The following is a 17,454-nucleotide window of genomic DNA, read 5'->3' as shown; positions in this document are numbered from 1 at the left end:
AATGTAAAATTATTTATAATAAAAATACTAGAAAAAAAAACTTAAAAAATGTTATTGAATATAAATTCATATGGTGATTATATTGTATTAATTTGTGTGCTCTATTAATCAAAGCAACGCATTATTTGTTATATTTATATTTTATTATATTGTTCTTATAGTTCAAACAAAATCAACAAAATTATTTTTTTAGTTCAATGAGCCACATTCTATATGTTTTAGTTGAATTCTAAATTTTTTCAGAAGTTAAATTGATTTTATAATCAAAATAATATTCTTATCATACCGAATAAGAAGACAGACAAAATTTTATAATTCTATTTTCATTAATAAATTAATATGAATGTTGAAATCTTATAATAGAAAGAAACAGATCATCATTGAAAAGTAAACCTTTTACCATGGTAACGTACAGTATGCTGCCATTTTTTTCTATGTAAGTGTAATTTATTGGGATTGCATTTTTAATATTAAAACAATTTAAAATCAGATTGTATAACTCATTTAATTTACAAATAAATATCCCAATTTAAAACTCATTTAAAGAAACCAATGGTTTTAAAAATAAACCAATGTCAAGTCAGATGCGTCGTGCACTAGGGGTTCTTTTTTATTGAACTAAAAAACAGTTCACTTTTTATAGTTAATTTAGTTTAAATGATCACCAATTTAATTTAATTTTTTTAACATCCCTACCTATAAAGGGTGAATTGAGAATTTATTTATAGGTTGGGAAAGGAAAATAAGTGAGGAATTAACCAACTATAGAGTATGATGTGTGTAATCGTTTCTCTTCTTTTGAACTCCTCCTTGGAGTCTCTCTTTTTCTCTTCTATTGATTATCAGACCAGTATCAAAAACCTTGTTGTCTAAGATAGTACATAATATTATTATGCAAGTATCTGAACTGCTGCGATAATGGAGTTTATGGGGAGTTTCTGCAAATTAGATAGACGGCAGAGAGGATGGAATTTGTTAATAAAGGAGGATTTAAGGTAATTTATTTCAAATACTAGTACAAATTCACCAAATACAAAAAAATCCAGAAGTGCTCCACCACCTTTTTCTACATCAGTAGTAGTACTTTGGCGATCAAAGGAAATTTTCACCATGAAATCAATGATATATTTTCTTAGGCTGAAAATAAATTTCTCCCTTTTCCCATTCATTTAAACCATTAATAATGTAATTCAAATTTTCATCCAATACTCCCGTACAATTGGGTGATACATTTAACTCTCCAACTCAGCGTTATTAATTCCAAATAATACTCCTGAAGTTCTTTGCCATCTTCACTTACCATACTTCATTGTCTCTATCTCAAAACCAATTGTGGGAAACTGCTTAGCATAATCCTCTACTTCATAACGGAGATTAGCGATCTTAGACTGAATTTGTTCATCTGAATGCATGGCTGCCACAAAATCCTTCAACTTTGTACCTGATATTGAAGCAACCAACGAGAGTGGTTTACAAGACATAAAATACTTGCTAGGTTTTTTAAACTGCAAATATAACAAATAACTCAGAAGTCAGAAGGTAAGGTAGACTCAACCATTGGTATTTTCCTTAATTTGTAAGGCTAACTTCACAGCTGCATCAAAGTATTCAGCTACTTTTTTAAAATCTTCATCAACAAATCCCCTAGATGTGAGAGCAGGGGTTCCTGAATCACAAGATAATATTCATTAACATGTAATTCAGATACACCGATGTCCATAAAAAAAATGAGCAACAGACTGTACCCATCCGAATGCCTCCAGGAACCATAGCAGATACATCCCCTGGAACGGTATTTTTATTGGCAGCTATATGAACTGCTTCGAGTACCTTCTCAACCCTGGAACCATCAATGCCCTGTCAAATAGCACACATTGAAAACTGGTGTCCCCTTGGTGCTATAAAATGTAAAATATTGCACATGAAATTGGATCAAATAAAAATATTAATAATTTTTCGATTTACCAAATAAATATCTTAACAATACCAACCAAATCTCAACACTGGAAAAATTTCTTAAAATAACTCTATCACTTCACAAACATTGGAGCGAATGTTGATTTGTTTACCTGGAAAACAACTCTAATAAAAAAAATCTCAGCCAAGTACCTATATGTCAAAGCATTCCTTGTTCCATGAGTAAGAAACAAAGGAGGTATATAACACATTAACTATCTTCTGACGTCAATTTGTCCATAGTAATAGCTGATTTTTCATTCTATCCAACTGTCAAACATATAATTTAAACCACGCATAGAAAGGTTGATCTGAACAGGTCTATTTGACATGTAAAAATGATGTGGCACCATCTGGATTTCATTTTGAGACAAACATAACCAATAATTTTTCAGAGGAACGGATCACACCATTTACCTTGTTTCTTAAGTTCACTAAGACTAAATGGTTATCAGTTCCACCAGATACAAGGTCATAGCCTTTCTCTAACAAACTCTGTAAGTTCAAACACAAAGCAGGGTCAGCTACAACTGTAAAAATGGTCAGGCTAAGTATTTAGTTAGAAGATATAACTAATAACAAGTTTGTAATGGATTTATACAACATTGTGCATCATAGAAATGGCATTCATTTACCTGTGCAAATGCTGAGCAGTTGCTAAGTACTTGCTCTTGGTAATTCTTGAATTCTGGTGTCATAGCCTACATTTACAAAAATGAAGAAAGAACTGAACTTACATCATTGTGTCAATGAAAGATGTACCAAGAATGATCATTATGCTTTTATACACAAATACATTTTTCCAGGAAAACTATAATAATCACTACAGTTTCTTGGACTAGTCAACTAAATAACCTGCTTCAGTGCAACAGCTAAGCCTGCAATAGTGTGATTGTGTGGACCACCTTGAAGTCCAGGAAAAACAGCCTGATTTATTTTGTCTTCATAGTCATACAACACCTGTAGGAGAATTCAGCAAATACAGAAATCTTTCAAGTTATCCAGATTTGAAATGGTTAGAAATGAAAAATAAATGATCCTAACTCTGACCCTCAAAGCAAGTTCAAGTGCAAAAAGTATTGATCAAGTCATTATAAGGGGTACTTTGCCTATTGACCAACCAATGTGAATCTTAACCATCCAAAATACTGAGAAATTGTTTAAAGGAAGTATTAAACATATCCATGAACATTTATGAATACATCCTACAACTACTACAAATTGGGGAACTTATTTTAGGATAAAAGGTATTTTACAAATGTGGTTGACTGTAAGCGAAAGTGTTGTTAACTTTTTAAATTGAAGGATCGCAAGGCACAAACACAATCATGTGACGTTACAATACAAAACAAAAACAAAAATAAAATTTAGTTTTATTACTTAAACCCCCAAAAGTTGGTTTATTTGTCACTTAAACCCCCAACCCGTAGAGCATGTTCAACTTCCTGATTTTGGCTTGAAGTGTAGTAAGGTTAACTTTGCTTCATTCATCTGAAAAAATAAGTTTTTAACTTGAAACTAAACCACACGAGGTTTAAGGGGATAATAAAAAAACTCAGAGTAAGTTTATTTTACTCTACTTTTCAATTCTTTTTCTCGGGTAAAACATCAAATTTATAGTTTAAAACTCACTTCCTTCCCTTGCTTGTTTATCTCTTTCACACCCTTCCTGAAAAAAATCATAGCCCCACGTGGTCCACGAAGTGACTTATGTGTTGTAGTTGTAACGATATCTGCATAATCAAAAGGAGAAGGAATAACACCTGCAGCAACCAATCCACTGATATGTGCCATATCAGCCAACAGAACTGCCTTCTGCTTATCACAGACCTAAAAAAATTCAAGCATAAAAGATTCAATACCATCATCACTAAATTGTTACAATTATTACATACCCAAGTTTCTGTATCAAATATAATATACCTTGCGAACACGTGCATAGTCATAAAGGCGAGCATAAGCACTAGCACCAGCAACTATTAATTTTGGCCTAAAAAGTGCTGCACTTTTCTCCAACTGCAAATATTAAATAAAAAGTTATATACAAGTCTCAACCATCCCAAGGTAGTCAGTCAAAATCGTTAGGATCCTGAATGGTTCATAAAATCATAAATTGTGAATATATATTTATATATATATATATATATATATATATATATAATTAAAAAAGTCATAATTGCGAGTGAAGGAGAAAACATGAAACCATGAGTGAAGGAGAAAAAGTGAAACCATAAGTGAAGGAGAAAGAGTGAAACCATAAGTGAAGGAGAAAGAGTGAAACCATGCAACGATCTCACTTTGACACGATTATGCAATTACACGTTTTCGTTTTAATTCGCAATTTTGACTACATTGCAAACATCAATATGCATGAACCAAGGTCTTTGCAAATAAGTGTGAATCTAACCCTTCACCAAATCTAGACAAATGTCTTTCCTCACTTGAAGGAAACACTCTTAAAAAAATGGAATTTAAGCTTAACTCAACTTTGTAAATTTGGCTCGTTTAGTGAGGTTTGCATCCACTTATATATTATAATTTAGCATTATCTCTAGTAGATATGAGTTCTTTAATACACTCTTAATGTCGAGAACTGGACATTTCAAGCGTGAGATTTGGGAGAACCCAATAGTGAATGACGTGCCTAACAAACTTAGGAAAGGCTCTGTAAAACTCTGATATAATCTTAAGAAAGTCAAACTCGAGCTTATAAAACCAACTAAGGTGAGGTTTATACCTACTTATATACTATAATTTGAACTTTATTTCTAGTCCATGTAGACTCTTTAACAAATACTTTATGCAATAAACAAAAATAAATAGTAGAACAATGAATACCACGACAATCTACTACTAAGAGGACAAAATATTTCAATCTTGACCATGAAATGATTAACTTTTGAAAGATTTGAACAAAAATCTTCTATCCTATACGTTCCTAGTCCTTTCCCATAAGCCAATTCAGCCATCTGTCCCCACCCAATCTTCTCCTACTACTTCCTTTTCCCCTACCATACACCTTAAACTTTATTTTTATTGGAAGCAGGGATGAATTAATATATCTCTAAAATTCAGTCACTGCAGTATTTCATATGATAATGATTTTAACAAGAAAATCTTTACCAGCACATTTTGTAATTAAGCATCAAGTGAAATACACACACACACAACTCATTGGACAAAGATAACAGTGGATACCAACTGAAATAGAAGCACTCAGAAACTTAAAAGTTTCTCTTTGATAAAAAATCCACTATACACAGAATACAATGGTACCTACCTACCTGGTCATAATCGATATAACCAGTGCTCTCATTCAATCTGTATGGCATTGTTTCAAAGAATATAGATACAGCTGATATCTTCTTGGTGTCAGTCTGCATGATACAAACAAATCAAGAACTTGTGTATGAAGAATAAATAAAAAAAAGCGTTGTCAGGAGGAATAGCAAGTGAAAGATTGTGAAAGGTTAGATTTGAGGTCTTACAGTGATATTAAAGAGTGAGGAAGTTCCTCATTTGCAGTTTCAGACAACACTGTTCTTTTGATTTCATAAGGGGCAGATATTTCTCAAAGTATTCTAGCCCTATTGAAATATTTTACATTACTCAGACTTTTAATAATCTAAAAAAGTAGTTTAGTGAAAATTGATTTCAATCACAAAAGTTTGAGGCTGGAATATGATTTCAAATTTTTATCTACAAATTTCTTCCTCCCTCACCTTTTTATGTGTAAAGCTTGTTTTCTTAGCTTCCTAGTGGGTTTCTGCACATGGATTTCTTAAGGGTATTTCTAGGTGTGAAATGTAAAGGGATTGGATTTCTCTTTTGAATTAACTTTTATAGTCTTCCTTTCTTTACTGAAGAGTATTCTTATAGAGTTGGAAGGAGTCCCTTTTTAAACTCTTTCCTTCTCAACGAAAACTTCTCTTATATACAAAATGAAACAAAAATTAGGCCTATATATTGATCACGTCAGTGCCTATTTATTTGAGGAAAAAGGAAAAAAATGACCTAATATGAGCTATTTCCTTGACATTCATTCATCATGTCTTACTGCAGACTTGACAAGATTATCAACTCATGGCAACAGGTACAATGACCACAACTGATAATCAGAACTTAACCTGATAACCATGCGATAGATGCCCACCATGGGGAAGATCAAGTGCCATAATTCTCTCATGAGGTTTCAATAAAGCAGTGTAAACTTGAAAGTTAGAAGGGGATCCGGATAATGATTGCACATTGACTGTCAAAAAGCAGAGAATATTAGATTCTCGAAGAAAGCACATTATCAAAATCTTGTTCCCCCAAATTATGGAGAAAAATAATAGAAAAAACAAACGAATGATCCAAAGAAAGAATGACACAGGTTCAAACTACTTATCCAACAAGGCAACAAGCAAACTAAAATAATATGCATCAAAATTCAAAAGCAGAAGAGCTTTACACATTATCCATTTATATTAGTGAATTTCTATCACAGGTACACCAAAACAGGTGTTTTCTAACTGTTAAAGATAAGTTACTTATTAGAGCCATTAGATTAATCAAAAATGAAAGTTGAAGGTGAGAAATGACTGTCACTGTTCATTTTTGAAGTAATTTGATATTTTCTCTCTATATAGATACAAAATCAACAATAATAGAAGAATATACACTCAGGGAGAATTTGGCAGAAAAACAAAAAGGTTCCATTTTATTTTCCCTGTTTCCTCTCTTTCATGGCATCTTTTACTTTTAAATGCATGGAATGGAACATAAAATAAAACCCCGTCTCCTGTTCTAAGACATCTATGAAGCACAAACACATATACTAGTTCCTAGAATCTGCAATTAACAACATAGAAGATACAGCTCTTTTAACCTAAGTGATCTCCAACAACGATATATTAGCGACGCTCCCAAAAAATTCTAACCGTTACAAAAAAAGTAACTAACTAACAACTAAACAAAAAAACCACATTGATCCCAATTTCTTCTTCACAATGCCTTGACATGCACGAGACCTCTCTAGATCCGAACAACGAAACTCAAACTGCTGTACAATTGACTTGCATGCTTACGTACCTCCCCATTTTGCTGGATCCAACCGAAAAGCTTCAAGCGCCCGCTTCTGACATAATGTCTCAGCCATGTCAATGTACCTAAACGCCGAATTATACACACGTAAGCCCAAAATCAACACACGCCAAATGTACGATAAATTTGAGAATCCAAAACAAAACGTTCATAACCAGATCAACATACTCATTTCCTCCATAGTATCTAGCTCCAGGATATCCTTCGCTGTATTTATTTGTCATCACCGATCCAACGGCTTGCATCACCGACAGCGACGTGAAGTTTTCGGAAGGAATAAGTTCGAATCCCTAACATTCCGTACAAGCAATTGTCAATATTCAAACAACAATTTAAACGAGAAATGAGAAACGTTTGTCATTAATCCAAAGCAAAGCACGCTAGATCAAAACTTGGATTCACCTTCCATTGGCGCGCTTTCTCGAGTTCAATTATGTCAGCGATCTCGGGATCCACAGCCTCGAGAGGATCATTGAGCTGCTTTGTCCACTGCGATTGATAGAAATCTTCAATCAGGTACGAACAGAATATTTCATTTAGATGCGAATGAAAATTTACAATTAAAATCTGAATTGGCTTACATCGGCTCGAGATTTGTCCTTTTCGTGAGCGGAGAGCGAAGAGAACTGCAACAAAGCACAGAGTATCGCTAATCCGAAACAAAAACAGAGAACGAAAGAAAAAAAAAAATATATATATATAGAGAGAGAGAGAGAGGAAGAGAGAGTACAGTGCGATAAACGGAAGTGGCGTTGGAGAACGGTTTGTTGATGGTGGAGGAAAGTCTGCGAAGAGCCATGGCCATTGCGACGCGATACGAAGCGACACTTTGTTTTCTCTCTCGCAACGGGAATTGTATGTATAGAGGTTTGTTTATATGTGTTGGCGATGGAGGGTGGGTGAGTGAGAGTGAGAGCTTGTAACTAAGGTTGGTGGTCTATTCTTTTGCACTATGTGGGTCCTGATAATTGAAATGCGGGTAGGATAGGGACATTCATTCACCACTTGAAAACGTGATTGGATTTCACATTAACACTGCATCATAATGACCAAGGGACACCTTCACGCCACATTGTTTCTTACCACTCACTCTGTTAAACCATAAGTTATGTTTCTTTTTATTTTTTGCAATTTTTTAATCAAACAATGCATTTTCAACTCTTATATTTTCAGTTAACTGTGGTGAAAGTAGTTATATTTTTGTATTGATGAATTTGACTATTAAATTTAAAAAATATACGAATTTATGGCGAATCAAGACTCAGATTTCCAGTTATTTGTGTCTCAATCAATATTATATCAAAAAGAGAATATTGTTGAAAAAAATAACTACATATGCGAGAAAGTAGACATTATAAGATTGCCAAAACTTTCTCTAATTTAAAATTCAACAAATCTAACCTACTCATGTAATAATTAGGCAGTGTCTTTCTTTTGTTGAAACAAATTGTGTTTGTTGTATAATAGGTCAAATTATTAAAATAAATAAATTTCATTCGAAGATTGATATATTTAAAATAACACTTTAAACATTTTTTCTCGATATAATGAAAATGGTAGTTTCATTCGTTTTTTTTTTTCTATGCCCATCTTAAAAATTGGATATACTTGATAACTTGCATTTAGAATATTGGCTTATAAGAACATTGAAGTGAGAAAAAATAGGATTAAACCAGATAAATATTTAATTTAACATTAATTAGATTAAAATTATAATTTATTATCTTACTTACCGCGTTTTCTCTGCCTGTAAGACTCTAAAGTCATTTTGATAAAATCACAACTTAAAAAACTCATAATTTTGTAATCCATTAGTTAAAAACTGAAAACTTATAAGTAAACTAACTTATTGAGTTAAACTTGGTGTAAAAAAAAATAGTTATTAAAGTAGTTATAAATGTTAAGTGATGTAAAATATTATATGAATAAATTTTGTATAAAAGTATTTTATTTGAAAAAAAAGATAAAAAAAAGTATATTAAAATTGTAAGAAAAGATATTCTAAAGTGGTAAAGAAAAAAAAATGATGAAAATAAATAAATATCATTATAAGAAAGCATCAAAATAGCTTTCAAATATTAGTATATGTTAAATTATGACATTATTAGGGTTGATTTAACTAATTTTAATACAACACAAATCATTATTTTCTTAAAAGGTTAAAAGACATAAAGTTATTTTTAAATGATTTAGTTACTATAGTTAATTTTAATAAATAAATATTTATCTCGAATAAACATTGATTTTAATAGAATTTGTTTAATGTTCGATACTAATAGGGGTCAGTATAATGTTTATATTAATATATAGTTTCACGCAGAGTTGATTCTCTCGGCGTGAGGGAGTGTGTTAGAGATAATGATATTTTTTAGTATATAAGTAGGTGCAAATAAGACAATTTTATAAGATTGAGTTAGGTTTAAAGTCTACTTCTTAATACAGTTTAAAATTGATTTAATCAATACTAACTAAAAGAAATATTAAAAGTAATTAAGGTTAGCGTCAACCTGATTGACACTAATCTTATTTATTTTTTATACTTATAATTATTTAAGTTAACGTCGACTAAGCCAACATTAATTTTATTTATCTTATTTATTTATTTAAGTTAGCATCGATTAAGGCGACATTAATATAATTTTTATTTAAGTCAGCATCGATTAAGCCGACATTAATATAATATTTATTTAAGTTAACAACGACTAAGTTGACGCTAATTTAGATGTTATGAATCCATGCGCCTTCGTGAGAACAAATCAGAATCGCAAATTATTTTTAATCCAAAGCTCATATATAATGTACCGGTCAGACACCGAACGAGCCACGTCACTCGATCTTGGTGACCAACCAATCGGTAGTAAGCATATTCAAAGCATAGTTATAATAAATAATAGTTAAGGTAGTTGCGAAGACTTCCTAAGAATCAGGGTCACATCCCATCAAATCGAGTAATGTCCTGAGCAATCAGGGTAACCACCCTGGAAATCAGCTAACACTGATACATCCTATACTCGACCCATCATTCAAATGACCCATGACTCAAGGCTATAAATAAACCTTCTATAGTGGAATAAGGCACGCTTTTTTATTAGTTCTTAATATACACTCTGAATATTGAGCCCTTACTTGATTGTCAGAGTACCTTGTGCAGGTCAACCCCAACCGAGCGCTAGCAAATTGAGGAAGGAGTATTGAAGTCTAATGGAGTAAAATATTGAAGAGCAAGGGAGCAACCAAGTGACCGACACCTACAACAATTGTTACTGTTTGTCTCAAACACTATCTAGGCCCACTTTGTCTATACAAGTACATATAAAGATGACCAATCTCCTCACTTACAAATTTCTTCTCTCACTTTCTATATATCTCCCCACATTCATCTTCTTCTCTCACAATCATCTCTTTCGTCCAAACTCATCTCCTTCACTGACACTTATTTCATTTATCCACTTTTATCTCATTCATCCACACTCATCTCATTCACCTACACTCATCTCATTCATCCACACTTTCTTCTCATATATTATCACTCCATGTATAGAAAATATATACAAGTGTATGGAGAATTTTTTTTTCCAAATTACAAGCTAATTATGTAGTGATCCACTAATCATGGAATTTTATTCTATGATTATCAAATTAATTGCATACAATAACGTACTATAATGGCGTATGTTGAAGGTCAAGATTTTTTAGATAACGTGTACCGTGTGAACACTATGGAAAAAAATTTGGAAATTTAGTACAGGGAAGCCGTACCAGATAACGACATCAGTGTCAGAAGGCCCTACGAAGATATATTTCTAAATGGTTTCCAAGCGTGGCTTCAGGTACAAACTCCCAACTGCAAATATTATAATTTGGATCACTTTTTTTACCATGGAGGTAAACCCCATATTCACCTTCAACTTACATGTCTTTATGAGTGTCACGTGCTGCAAAACATGGAACCCAACCCCTCATTAAACTCCTCCCACCAGACTCTGAGATCACAATTTATAAATGGTTTCCAAGCATGGCCTTAAGTTCAAACTCTCAACTTCAAATATTATAATTTGGATCACTTTGTTCACTACGAAGATAAACCCCTTGATTCGCTTCAACTAAAACACATGTCTTTGTAAGTGCCATGTGCTGCAAAACATAGAAACCAACCCTTTCCATTTAAACTCCTCCAACCAGACTATGAGATCACAATTTATCGTTATGAAATATATGCTCCTGGTGGTATTTTTATAAGAAAATTGTATATAAGAAGATAAAAAGATGGTAAGAAAAATGGAGAATATAAAAAAAATTGTATATAAGAAGTGGTAAGAAAAATAATGATTTATATTGATTTAGGTCCAAACTGAAAACACTATGTCAGGCCAAGTAACCATGAGTTATATGAGTCGTCCCACAAGTCACTTGTATTTGACTAGATCCTTTCATAACTATCCATCGTCCAGTGTGATTTTTAGGTATTGCTACATTGAAAATTTGTTTGGACGAGTAACTAAGTCTTGTATCCTGCAAAATATCAAGCGTCACACTCACAAAGACATGTGTTTCAGTTGAAGGCGAATCAAGGGTTTACCTCCATGGTGAACAAAGTGATCCAAATTATAATATTTGGAGTTGGAAGTTTGTCTCTGAGACTACGCTTGGAAACCATTTACAAAGATATCTTCGTAGGGCTTTCTATCCCAACGATATACACTAATGGATATATCATCATTGTCTGGAATGACTTCCCTGTACTAAATTTCCAAGTTTTTTTTAATAGTGTTCACACGCTACACATTATCTAACAAATCTTACCCTTCTTCAACATATGCAATTAATGTACACAATTACACACAATTAATCTCATGATTAATGGATCACTACATAATTAACTTTTAATTTTGAAAGATAAAGTTTTCATACACTTATGTATATTTCATATGCATGGAGTGATGTAAATACACACAAGAGAATAAGACATTATCATTTTTCTTACCATCTTCTTATATACCATTTTCTTACTATCTTCTTATATACCATGTTCTTATAAAAATTGTTATTTCATTTTATTCAGAAATAAATGTTATAATATTTTTCCTTTTGTGAAGAAAAACTTTTATGTTGTTTACCCTTGTCTTTCGAAGTTATTTTCTTACACTATTATGAAGATGTTTTTATAATTAGGTTTCTTCAAGTTCTAGTACTTACTTTCTTATAGTTAGACCTACAAACTAAAACCACTAAATACAGTATCTACAGTATCTATGTATTGAGGGCTACATGAAGATATTAAAAATTGACTTTATGATCAATTTAAAAATCAATCACATCATTGCAAGTATTTTGAGGAAATAAAAAATTGGCTTCTTTTATAAATCAAATCGAATAAGTTATTGTATACAAGTTTTCTTATATAACTTTTTTAAAGTTTTATTATACATAAATTTGAATTTTATAAAATAATTAAATTCACTTTTTCTATGAATTCTTGTTAAGAAATTTGTTTAAACAAATTTAAGTACACTAAAAAAAAACACTGTATTTAATTGGTTGTGTTTGGTGTTTCCAATTTTTTTAATTTACCTAAGTAATTACTTTTCAACGGTTTCGAATCATACTAATTATTGGAAGTTGAAAATGGATATGTGCCTGAGTCATAGAAAAAATGAAACTCTATTCTCACGCAGCTTTAGTTTAGAGTTTAGCATGGTACCTCTCATAATTCTCGACAGTTTGGAACCCTTAGTCATTTTCCGGACGGTTAATGCACAATTTTGTTTTAAATAAATTATAAATTTTTTCTTTAAATTAAGATATAATTACCTGATTCGTCCCTACATTTTGGGGGTAATATTCAATTTAGTATAGTGATTTAAAAAAAAATCAATTTAGTCCCTATGTTTTTTAAAATGTATGCAAAAATGGTATGTTTTGTTAAGTTGCACCAAACGGCGTCAACTGGTGCTTTAGTGATCAATCTTCTAGGTCTAACTCCCCTATCCCTTCAAAAATCCCTAGTAAAAATGAATATGAGATACCTTGTGAAGGTGACTTATTAATGGTAAGGCGGATGTTGGATACCATTCAAAAACCTTTTGATGAAACCCAAAGAGAAAATATTTTCCACACCCGCTGCCTTATCAACAATAAGTTATGTTCCATGACCATAGATGAGGGTAGTTGTGCAAATGTGGCAAGTATAAGAGTAGTGGAGAAGCTTGGATTACCCACTATCTCTCATACAAAACCCTATAAACTACAATGGCTTATTGAAGAGGGTGAAATTATGGTTAATAAACAAGTCCTCATAACTTTTGATATAGGAAAGTATAAAGATTAGGTTTTAAGTGATGTTGTGCCAATGGAAGCAACAAATATTCTATTGGGAAGGCCTTGGCAATATGACAGAAAAAATTTACATGATGGTCATTCCAATAAGATTTCTTTCAACTTCTAAAGGCACACAAGGTTATATTAAAACCCCTTTATCCCAAGGAAGTTAATGAGGACCAAGTAAAAATGAAAACCAAAAGAGAAAATGAAAAGGGTGAGGAAAGTAAAATCTAAACGGGTCTCATCATCTCATCTCACGCAGTCAAAACAATAATGTTAACCCGAACAAAACTAAATGTGCTTCCTAAGTATACTCCTTCCTTATCTTTTTCATTACCAAATCACTAAAGACTTGATATTTAGGAATGATATTCAAAAACCTCTTAAAGGTTTTCACCTTCTAAAAGGATTTTCACAAAAAAAATCATTTTATCCCTAAACATTCTCTACAAACATGGCATGTATCTAGAACACATCCATGCAAACTCCCAAAGCTTCAAGAACATAAGTTTGATTCACAAACCACTTCTCGAACTGTTTTTATCTTTCATGTGAACAAATTAACTATGTTATTTACAGGAGTTCTAAATTCGAGGTCAAATTCTTTCCAACTTGGGGGGCATGATACAACCCAACTAGATAAGGAGATAACCAAGGACACAACAGACACTTCACAATTAAGTCAGTCATCTCAGCATCCAAGACAAGGCCCACCAAACTTCAGAAGGACCTCAACAGAAGAAGAACTGGACATAGGTCAGAGCATTAGATGTTCTTTCTTCTGGTCTTTTTAAAAGACAAGTTTATGTAAAGAAATTGGGCTCACTTTGGGGGTCCAAATAGAAGAATGAGCTAGAGTGGGTTGTGCTTAGTAATTTGGGTTTGTGTCAAACCCTTCTTTTATGACAAAGTGCACCTAGGTTTAGGGTTTTAGGTAACCTACCTTCTAAAAGGAAAAAAAATGTGGTTTTCTACCCTAGGCTTGACCTAGCCACCCCTCTCCTCTCCCAATTCTACCCATCTCTCACTCTTGCTCTCCAAGTCACTCCTTCCTATATAAAGGGTGCCTTGGTTCATGTATGGATATATTGAATTTTGAATAGAAAAGAAACTTTGTCAGAGTGTTTAGCGAGCTTAGTCTCCTAGAATTTGGGTCTTATCCCGAGAGTTATAAACTTCAAGTGGTGGCTCTTCATCACTCATCTTAGAATCTCCTCCCCCTCCAAGTGGCGTGACCACACCTTCATCATCCTAAGCTTCTCTTTCCTTTCATCTTTTTATTTTTCCATTCCTTTTTTGTTCTTGTGTTCATCTTTTTCTATTTGGTTTCCATCTTCTTTCTTTCCCTTATATGCTCTTTAATTTCACACATATTTTTCATCAATACTATATAATTGTTTTTTTCGCTTTTCCCTCTAGAAGTGAACCTTCACACTTACTTAACAACTTGGTTAAGTTCGTGTCCATTGAGAATCTTTTTTGGGTTTTTCACCATATTCTGCTTAAAATAAAAAACTATAAACAAATTGCAACCCATAAAAATGTGCAATTCTAAAATCAACTCATATCACTTATGTTTCCTAATTTACTTTTTGGGAAGTTTATTTTTAACCCTAACGCTAACTCTAAGCATCTTAAAATCACCTTCAATACCACATTATTTTGTTCATTAGCTTCACAAAAAACCAAAGTGCCATGTGCAAATTGCAACATATAAACTTCAATCTACATACTTTCCACAATCAATCCTTCCATAATTTTTTTCATTGCTTGTCTAGTTAGCTATCAGTTCCTCTACTTGTATAAGGAGGGTGTTAGATGATCACATTGTCTCAATCCTTTAGTGAGTTTGAACACTGATGTAGGGCTTCTATTCACAATGACAAATATGAAAATTGATTCTAAACATCCTCTAATCCAATTAATCCACTTTGAGTTAAACCCAAATTTCTCCATCATATAATATAGAAAATTCCATATGATTTGAATCATACACCTCAAAGTCTACTTGAATATTATACACATTTTTTTCCAACTTCTAGCTTCTTCTATAGCCTCATTTCCAATAAGAACATTATCCAACATGTTTCTTTCTAAAAAAAGATATTGAGATTGGTCAATCACTTTTGAAAAAAAATCCTCCAACATTCTTGATTAAAATGAATATTATACATGCTTCCTACCAAAGATATTAGGTGATAGTCATTCATTCCTTCTTGGTGCTATCCTTTTTATGGATAAAAGTTATGAAGGAAGCATTGATATACGACCTTTATTATGAAATTCCACCAAACTAACCAAAATATCTCTTTTAAGGGTTTTCTAATGGTTCTTAATAAATCCAAGAATAAAATCATTCGACCCTAGACTTTTTTCCCTTTACATTCTCACACTACTTGGTTCCTTAACCTCACTTTCTGTAAACTCCTTTAGTAGTACTATATTATAATTGTACTAGAAATGGAAAGCAAATGCCATCTAACCTAAGGCATATTTTTTCTTTCTCTTTAAAAACTTTTTAAAATACCTCATTTATTTCTTCCTTAACCATAAAGGATTTCTCCAACCATTTTCCTTGAAGATACATGCCTCTAATATTATTTTTACTCCTTTGCCAATTAATTAATGAATGAATAAAGCATTTAGAATTAGAAATCCCCTACTACTATCTACTTTGACCTAGATTTTTGTTTGATAATGAATTGATACCTAAAGCTTAACTTTTTCAACTCAGCAAAGAAGTTCTCCCTTTCCTTTTTTTTCTTTCATCATCTAAATAATATCTCCTCTTCATCAAGTTTGTCTACTTCCTTAATTCCTTGAACAATTTTCTCTTTATTATATTTTACATCACCAAAAAGCTCTTTGTTTCAATTCCTCAATGATGTTATTAACCTCCATTAAAAAATTTATAGGAGTGTCATCTAATATTAGTTTAATGTTCAACTCAAGGGTTTTGCTTCTTTTAATCAGCAAAAATATCTATTTACATAAAAAATAATAATAATGGGCAGAAGAAATGCCTAAAGTTAGCTAATATCACATTTTTTTTCTGTTTATGACATTTGCAATTGTCTTCTTCTATGTTATTTGCTGTTAATAGTTTGATCCTACCATTTATCCTGAGCATGAGTTGGGAATATATTCTGCCCCATTTTACAATGAGAATAGTAATTTAGCATGGTGAAAGAAAAGGTTGTACTGGTGGGGGAAGAGATGCCATATACTGAGGAAGTGCCAAATGTCACAGAAGAAGTTATGGTTGTCTATGGGTGCCATGTGCATTGATTCTCATATCAGTCATTAATTGCACACCACCTTTTACTTCTGCCAAATTTTCTGGTAAAATTCTGTGCAAGGTAAAAACTGAAATTTAATTATGTACATACTTCTGCCAATATTATTGGATTAGATGGTTTTATGTTTCTCATTGTTTTGCAACTCATCAAATGTATTTGATAAAGTAACTTGTTTAAACTAATAAGATTATTATAAATTTAACTTAAATGAGGTGAGACTTACTTTCATTTATATATTATAAAATATTTTATTATAATCGAGATGTGATCTTAAAAAAAAATTTAGCCCAGTGTATTACTAAATAGCGTGGTTGCTTGTTGGATTATTGGAGTTTCTACACTTTGTAAAGTCAATAAATTTTTGAATGAACATTTATAGGTTCATTTTGATGACAGGAATATTCTTATTATACATGTTTATTAAAGTCTTGTTAATAATTTTTGTATTAATACTAAGATTTAAAAACATCTAGAAATATAAAAATTTATTTATATAAGTTCATTTGTACAATTTTTTTATTTTACACCTTTTTAAAATTTAATTTTAATATATAAGTTATTTTTAAGTTAAAAACTTATTTTTTTTTTAAGAGTTTATTTAGAAAATATACATGCAAATTTTAGATGACTAGTTTGGTAGAAGTGCCAAATTGATCAAAGAAAAGGAGGGATGATAAATTTGAATTGGATTTTAAAAAAATTCAATAATATTGTATTATAATTAAAAATAAATTTATAATAAAAAAATATCTAAATTATTGAAATTTTATATTTTATATTTTTTAATTTTAAT

General features: G+C 31.7%; 1 protein-coding gene across 1 annotated transcript; it reads right to left on the bottom strand.

The window, feature by feature from the left end:
• Positions 1-971: 971 nt before the first annotated feature.
• On the bottom strand, positions 972-7,948 carry LOC137826224 (serine hydroxymethyltransferase, mitochondrial). The gene is made up of 15 exons (XM_068632111.2): positions 7,772-7,948; positions 7,623-7,667; positions 7,444-7,530; positions 7,210-7,331; positions 7,030-7,106; positions 6,084-6,208; positions 5,241-5,333; positions 3,880-3,972; positions 3,589-3,786; positions 2,812-2,916; positions 2,592-2,657; positions 2,374-2,451; positions 1,746-1,857; positions 1,556-1,666; positions 972-1,441 (listed from the first exon to the last, which is right to left on the bottom strand). Exons 1-15 carry the CDS (start codon positions 7,844-7,846, stop codon positions 1,293-1,295), a joined length of 1,536 nt encoding a protein of 511 aa, XP_068488212.2. The 5' UTR covers positions 7,847-7,948; the 3' UTR covers positions 972-1,292.
• Between the last annotated feature and the right edge of the window lie 9,506 nt (positions 7,949-17,454).

Source organism: Phaseolus vulgaris, chromosome 8 (assembly GCF_051622355.1).
Source record: "Phaseolus vulgaris cultivar YP4 chromosome 8, ASM5162235v1, whole genome shotgun sequence".
NCBI classification, from domain to species: domain Eukaryota; kingdom Viridiplantae; phylum Streptophyta; class Magnoliopsida; order Fabales; family Fabaceae; genus Phaseolus; species Phaseolus vulgaris.
Note: the sequence above shows the minus strand (reverse complement) of the source record. Positions and strands in the feature narration are given on the sequence as shown.

What these genes read in the sequence shown, in the direction of transcription:
- LOC137826224 (XM_068632111.2), bottom strand. Translation starts at nt 7,846, where the DNA reads ATGGCCATGGCTCTTCGCAGACTTTCCTCCACCATCAACAAACCGTTC. An exon ending in ATCTATCGCATGGTTATCAG is followed by an intron (nt 5,334 to 6,083) that starts GTTAAGTTCTGA and finishes TGTATCATGCAG; the next exon opens with ACTGACACCAAGAAGATATC. An exon ending in AATTAAGGAAAATACCAATG is followed by an intron (nt 1,442 to 1,555) that starts GTTGAGTCTACC and finishes CTTCAATATCAG; the next exon opens with GTACAAAGTTGAAGGATTTT.